General features: G+C 37.0%; 1 protein-coding gene across 1 annotated transcript in view; it reads left to right on the forward strand.

Moving 5' to 3' along the window:
- LOC106873297 (golgin subfamily A member 6-like protein 7) overlaps window positions 1-8,184 on the forward strand; it is a 22,233-nt gene that overhangs the window by 8,216 nt on the left and 5,833 nt on the right. The window contains exons 2-6 of the mRNA XM_052974537.1: window positions 427-488; window positions 1,127-1,224; window positions 2,976-3,128; window positions 5,739-5,842; window positions 7,781-7,852. Coding sequence (XP_052830497.1) covers window positions 427-488; window positions 1,127-1,224; window positions 2,976-3,128; window positions 5,739-5,842; window positions 7,781-7,852 — 489 coding nt within the window. The remainder of the gene's footprint in view (window positions 1-426; window positions 489-1,126; window positions 1,225-2,975; window positions 3,129-5,738; window positions 5,843-7,780; window positions 7,853-8,184) is intronic.

An 8,184-nucleotide genomic window follows, 5' to 3' on the forward strand; every position in this document is an offset into this window, starting at 1 on the left:
GGGGGGGGGGTAAGGTGAATACAGTGGCGAGGTGGGTGAAGGCTGTGATGAGGAGATGTGGGGGAGAGATAGAGAGAGGGAGATATGAGATACACATTAACCCTTTTGTTACCGTATTTATTTTGCGATGTTCTGTGTTTCTTTCAATTAATTTTAAATATAACAAAGAATTTAGCAATATAACTTAGTTATCATTAAGCTATTGTTAGGAACATAAATTGTGACTAGTGGAGAATTTTAATTCAAAACTTATGAAAACAAGACATTTGTATTACAAAGCCAGAGGCGGTTTCAGCCAGGTTGGTATTGAAAGGGTTAAGAAGCTAACCTGACCTCAGCTGATCTCAGTTGTTTTAGTCAATTTATATTTACAAAAAGGGACTTTTTTTGTACCACCACTACTTTTGCTTTTAATTTCTTCTGTAGGCAGAGCAATTTCTCAATGACACAGTCAAAGAACTGCAGACACAACATCAGAATGAAATCAGGTCAGTCTTTATTCTAGTGTTATACACACACACACACACACACACACACACACACACACACACACACACACGTGCGCGTATCATCATTGTCATTGTTGTCATCATTATCATCATCATCTCATCATCATTTTAATGTCCATCTTTTCATGTATGCATGCATTGGACTGAGTTGGTAGAAGTAGATTTCCTGTCACCAGCCCTCACTTGTTTCCAAGCAATGTAATACTTTCCAGAAGCCAGACGTGTATATACAGAACACTGGAAATGAGGGACACTGTTTGTATGACACATACACTCAATTGCAGCTATTTCAAAATGTCAAGACAAGGCAACACAATACACACATACACATGCGTGCACATGCATGCATATCATCATTATCATCATAGGAACACAAGCACTTTCACACCCACATATGTATATGGTAGAACTTCTGCCTTCCAAACAGATTAAGTCTACATCCCCGAGTAGTAGTAGTTGTACTACCACTGCTGCTGCTGCTGCTACTACTACTACTACTACTACTACTACTACTACTACTACTACTACTATTACTACAGTTAACTGTTCTTTTCAGGCAACCAGAAGTCACTGTTAGTAAAAGCTGTTCATATTATTTTCCTTAATTTTTTTTCAAGTAAAATTGAAGAAGAGCACTGCAGAGTTATCAAAGAAATTGAAGAGAACCACAGAAACCAGTTTGAAAATTGCAAACAGGAAATGGAGTCTCAAATAGGTAAGACAATTGAGAAAAGAATTTTATAAGTGGAGACCATTTAGTGTCCAGTTAGTACATGTGAGATAATCATCTCATCATAATATTTGATAGGATTATAAATTTGAATTTGAAATCAAGGAATAAGGAAAAAGATGCAAACCTCCACAAATAAATTGTTTGTTGATTTCTATAAACAAGAGCTCATGTTCTTATTAGATTCATCAGTATGGCTGGTTAGCTTTGACTGAGGAGACACACAATTAGGTCAAAACACCACTGTGTCTTGAAGTCCCATTGCACCAATGAATTGTGTGTGTTATGAAAACACGTCATTTAAAAGGAGGAGGTATCTTCTGATATTAAAAACAACAGTGATCAGATATTCCCACTTGAATCTGCTACAGCATATTAAGAATGAACAGATACACTACTATTAGAGCGGAAGGAAGTTATCTAGAAATTAGAGACTTGACCTGAAAGCTTGCAGCACCACCCGTCCTCATTGCAAGCTTACAAGGACCAGGTGATGGTATGAAACTGGGCAATGGATTAAATCTACCACCCAAATTGGCCACAGTAGGATTTGAACTCTAAATGCAATGAACTGGAACAAATATCCTATTTCATGCGCCATCAATCCCACCAGTTCACTGCTCTAGATAGGTACTTTGTTTATCGAATCTGGAAGGATGAAAGACAAAGAGCAGCTTAATCATCCTCAGATCATATTATAACATCCTAAATAAGGAAAAAACAAAAAAGCACATTAAATAATATTTTCCTGTATTTACAATCTGACAGGAGAGTCATGGCTGGAACACTTTCAATCATAGGTCTGCTTCATCAGAACTGACCTGGGATTTAATAGCAACAGCAATAAACCGTGTATATCATTTCCATAAAAAAAAAATCCATGGTCCAAGGAAACTGTATCGAAGCACAGTGATATGTGCTTCAATAGGCCAATGAACACACAAAATGTAAAGTTACCTTCTCGAGTTATGCCGACTCACAAGGGTCAGTTTCCCAGTATCATGGCACATATTCCTCACCTGGATGGGATGCCGGTCCATCACAGGATTGCTCATTTTTGCCAGCTGAGTGGCCTGGAGCAATGTGAAATGAAGTGTTTTGCTCAAGAACACAATGCATTGCCCTGTCCAGGAATCGAAACCACAATCTTATGATGATCATGAGTCTAATACCTTAACCACTAAGCCACATGCCTCCACAGGCCAATGAACAGGTGGTGTTTACTCTTCTCCACATGCGGTGTCAACACTACTGTGTGAGAAGCAGGTGGTTTAGTCCAGGGGTTTTCAAACTTTTTGACTTGCAGACCCCTTTATATTTCAGGCTTTACCTTAGGGACCCCTTATAAACGCTTATGAAATTTATACATAAATATTTGCTTAAAATAACATATATTTTTACATTTATTTATTTAACAATATTTAACAAATAGGTTTATTGTCAATTAAAAGATTTCGATTAAAAAACATATATAAAATCAAATTGCCCATAAAAAGTATTTGCTGTCCATGGACCCCCTGTCTTGTCCGTGCGGACCACAGTTTGAAAACCCCTGGTTTAGTCACTGACCCCTCAATCATGAGACAGGTTGGGTATCAGTAGATAATGGAACCTGGCTGATATAGTATTCATCTTCAGTTCATTTATGTATGTCCCCACATTTGAAATATTTGTATGAGATATTTTTTTTTTTATTTCCATGTCTTTGTATATTTGGTATCCTGTTAAAAATACAGAAAGCTTGAAAGAACATAATTCCTCTCTCCAGAGTGCTTTCAATTCATACCGAGCTACTCTTCTAGAAGAAATGGAAAAAGAATGGTCTTATAAGCAGCAAGAGCACGATAAGAAGTTAGAGGCAGAATTTCAAGAGCAAATCAATGCTTTGCGTTAGTATAAAATACTAACAACCTCATGTGATATTTTGTTGCCTACATCTAATATATCCACTAACACTTTAAAGATGTATTTTGTCCTCTAGATCAGTGTTTCTCATTAAAGGAGATGGTATCCCCCTCCACGGGTGGGCATCTGGGGATTGGATTGAAAAAGGAGTGGACTTATTGCCAAGTTTAACGAAATTAAGATCGTTTAAAAATTTGTTTGAACTTGTTAAACATTATTGCAAAAAAAATTATATGGATGGAAACTCTATTGTGTCTCCTTATTAATAAAATGGGTAAAAATTTCCTTTTTATTTTTGTGAGAGGCTTGATATTTGTTTGATTGAGAACCACTACTCTAGATTACTAACATGGATTAACATCTACTAATAAAAAGAATTGTGTTGATGAATATTATTGTGTGTGTGGTAAGGCAGCGAGCTGACAGAATTGTTAGGATGCTGGGCGAAATTCTTAGTGGCCTTTGGTTTATCTTTATATCCTGAGTTCAAATTCTGCTAAGGTTGACTTTGCCTTTCATCCTTTCGGGGTTGATAAAATAAGTACCAGTCAAGCACTGGGGTTGATGTAATCGACTTCTCCCTTCCACACCAAACTTGCCAGCCTTGTGCCAAAATTACTGTATGTGTGTGTGTGAGAGAGAGAGAGAGAGAGAGAAAGAGAGAGAGAGCAGTGTTATAAACTCGGAATCAGAAATACATTTTGGTAACAAACATGTTTTATCAATTAATACCAAGATAATTACCACTGGTATAGCTGTTATGATACAAGGCTTTATCAGTGAATGCTACCAACATAATTGTAACCAGTGTGACCATTAATACACAAGGCTTTATCAGAGAATGCCAACAAAACAATTGCTTTTTGTATCGTTATTATGGTGCAAGGCTTTTAATCAAAAGGATTGACTGTTGTATCATTTAACCTTTTTGCATCAACCCATATGCAACCTCCACAGTTCCTTTAATCATTTTAGTGTTTATATTTAATTAAATCTGTGCATGATGATTTTATGTAAGAACATTTTTATTTAGTTGTGTTCAATATTTATATATATTAACATCCACTTTTCCATACCTTGCGTGGGACAGACAGAATTCGTTGAAGCAGATTTCTTGATGGCTGGATACCCTTCCAGTCACCAATCATCACCTGTTCCACACCTCCCACATGCAACCACATACAAATATGTTTGTGTGTGTGTATGTGTGTGTGTGTATGTATGGTCAAAATGTAAGTGATAGCCAAAAAATAAAAGAAGTCGTGTGTGTGTGTGTGCATGTGTGCGTGTGTGTATGTGTGTACATGTGTGTGTGTGTGTGCATGTGCACGCATGCATGTGTGTATGTGTGTACGTGTGTATGTGTGTGTGTGTGTGTGTGCCTTCAATTTCAGCCTTCTGTCAAAATATACCTGGCCTTGGGGAAATATTACCTGACAGGTAAGGGTTGGCAACACAAGTTCAATTCGTGCATGGAAAAGTGGATATTAAAATGATGATAATGGTCTTGGTTGTTGTGGTCATGGTCAGTTGTCATGGTCAGTTGTCATTGTTGTTGTCATGGTGGCAGTAGTGACATCAGCAATGACAAAGATGTTTGCCAATGTAGAAATACTGTGTGCTAAGTACTTTGACATATCAACTTAACATTGTGCATGAGGACACACATATATACATGTGCAAACACATGTGTATATGTGCACCTGTGTCTGTGTGTGGGTTTGTGCATACGTTTGAATTTGTATCTGTATGAATGAACTGGAATATATTTTACTCATAAATATTATTCTTGTTGCAGTTTACTAACCCATTTGTTACCATTTTTCTGTTGAAATACACTGTTTTTGTTTCTATTAATCTTAAAATTAATGAAGAATTTAGTAAAATAACTCTGCCATTGATAAGTTGGTGTTTGGAACATAAATGAATATGAAATTTTGATGGAAGGTTTTAATTTAGACCACCTTACAGAAAGTTTGTATCCGGGGGCAGTCTCAGGCAGGTTGGCATGAAAAGGGTTAAATAAAACATAAAAAGTCATCATTCTCATCATCATCATCATCATCATCTGATCATTTAACGTTTGTTTTCCATGTTGGCATGGCTTGGATGGTTTGACAGGAGCTGGCCAGCCAGAGACCTGTCCAGGCTCCAGTTGTCTGTTTCAGCATAGTTTCTATGGCTGGATGCCCTTCCTAATGCCAACCATTTTACAGGGTGTGTTGGGTGCTATTTACATGCTACTGGCATGGGTGCTTTTACATGGCACCAGTACAACTGCATTTTATGTGGCACCAGCATGAGCACGTTTCACATGGCACCAGTGCAAGTGCATTTTACATGGCACTGGCATGAGTGCAAAAAATAAATTAGTGGATTAACTGTTAATATTTTCACTGTAAAATGGTATTCGACATTATAAGTACCAATTTGAAATGGGAAACAGCAACATGCAGTGATGACAGTCAGATGATTAGAAGAGTTGCTCTCTTCTGTCTCAAATTTCTGCTTGTAGTGTCCAATTCTAAAGAGAAGAAAAGTTAGAAAAATTTGTTCTTTCCTCATTACATCATTGTTTTCTTCGAATTTTTTAGGAGAACGTCTTGAGAAAGAAAAGGAGTCAGCAATTGATAATTTGATGAAAGAACATCGTGAGCAAGAAGAGCAAATGAAAAAGGAACATGAAGAAAAACTGGAGGTGTATACTTTTTTTGGATTTTCTTTAAAGTATATCATTGCCTTTTTTTTTTTTTTTGATTTTATAATGCTATACAATATTATAATACTATACAATTGAGAAAAGATTGAATGTTATGCAATACCGTTTCTCTTTGACTTTAAATTTGAGGCCCTGAGAAATAAGTGAGTGAGAAAATAGATAATGCATGGTTATAATGATGACATGAAGCTGATTTAAGCAGATGGAGTTGAGTGTCTGAGGAAGGAACCACCCATATGTCAGAGAAACTCCAGACACTTAATTTCATCTTTTTAGAGCAGCTTCATGCCAAGAGAAGAAATCATTATTATACTCATGCTTTATCTATCTCCATCCATCCATCCATCCATCCATACATACATACATTCATACATACATTCATACACACACACACACACACACACACACACACACACACACACACACATCCCACTGTTGCCAAGTGATGATGATATGAGAGATTGAGCTCCTAATGGTTTCCATAGTGCTCAAGACCTCTTGAAGCTGTTGTCATTATTGTCATTGTCATTTAACATCCCTTTTCCCATGCTGGCATGGGTTGAACGGTTCAACAGGAATCAACAAGGCATTGAGCCGCAGTAAACTCCTACATCTGCTTTGGCATGGTCTCTACGGCTGGATGCCTTCCCAAACACCAACCACTTTACAGAGTGTATTGGAGCACTATTTTCATGGCACCAGCACTAGTGAAGTCACTAAGTACTTGCAAGACAAGACTCCTCAACTTATTGAAGGAGATGAAAGTATTACAAAAGGACAGAAAGAAGAGGTGAATACATGTCTCACCCAGCTGGTGGGGAGGGGGCCGGAGAGAGAGAGAGAGATATGGGCAATGGATATGCTTCACTTCACATTACTCAGATTAAGTCATGGGTTTACTAACCATTGACTCTTTGGCTAGAATTTCGAGTAACTCTTTGTTAACCTGGTTACTTGCAATTCAATCTCTCAATTGAAAATTTTGAAGAAAAAAAAAACAACACAAAAAAACAAGCGGATCAAATTTTCTGAGATGTGATATTATCATTATTAAACACTGATATATTTAGATTAGTATCCTCATCTTAGCTGTTACAGTTATGACATTTTGGGCCACTGATGAAGTGTAGTAGTTTAGCTAGTGAGTGTTAGTTCAATCCTTAGGCCAGTCAAAACACTATATACTCTGGTTAAAGCTACATGGCAAATAGGAGAATATCCTTGGTGTGGACAATGAAAAGAAAACAAACTACTCCTGTGAATTTAAAAAAGGGTTCGATTCAAAATCTTTAGAATGTTACCAAAAACAACAGGCACCTGAAGAATGCTAGAGGGTACAATGGTTGAAATGGTTGAAATGTGTGGCTCTAACAAACAAAATGAGAATACTTGATCAAATATATCACTGTATAATAGTGGTTTTAAATTTTGGTACAAGGTCAGTCATTTTAGGTCAAGAGATAGTCGAGTGCCTCAATGCCAGTGCTCAACTGGTACTTATTTTACTGACCCAGAAAGGATGAAAGTTAAAGTTGACCATGATGGAATTTCCAGTGCTATATAAAAAGCATTCTGTAAAGTGGTTAACATTAGAAAGGGTATCAAGCTGTAGAAACCATACCGAAACAGGTGCCAGGTACAGCCCTCCAGCTCCTGTCAAACCGTCCAACCCATGCCAGTATGGAAAACGGACATTAAATGATGATGATGATTATGAGGATGATGATGATGATGATGATGATGATGACAATTATTGTAAAGGATCATTAAAAATGCTGTTAAGCATTTAGTCTGACATGCTAATGGTTCTGCTTCTTTCCACCTTATACCACTATGTAATGAAAATCAAAACGTAATATTTAATTCTAGTGATATAGCTACATATCTATATATCTGTGTGATGGTTGTTTATTACAGTCAATGGCACAATACTATCACAATGTGATGCAAGAATTAAAAGAAATGAATTCTCTGAGACATAAACTGAAAGTAAGTAGTTGCTGTTGTTGTTGTTGTTGCATGTATGTCCTCTATGGTTGCTGCTGCTCTAGTTATGTTGATAATCTTGTATCGTTTACATGGTTTAGTCATTAGACTGCAGCCGTGCTGGGGCACCACTTGGAGGAGTTTATTTTAGTCAAATGAATCAACCATAGTACTTCTTTTTTTTTTTGGAAAGGCTAGTACTTATTTTATCGGTCTTCTTTGCCAAGCCACTAAGTTACAGGGATGTAGTCACATCAACATAGATTGTCAAGCGATATTGGAGGACAAACACTGGCACAAAGACACACACACATGTGGAGAGATATATATGTGTA

This window comes from Octopus bimaculoides, chromosome 18 (genome assembly GCF_001194135.2).
Source record: "Octopus bimaculoides isolate UCB-OBI-ISO-001 chromosome 18, ASM119413v2, whole genome shotgun sequence".
Lineage (NCBI taxonomy): Eukaryota > Metazoa > Mollusca > Cephalopoda > Octopoda > Octopodidae > Octopus > Octopus bimaculoides.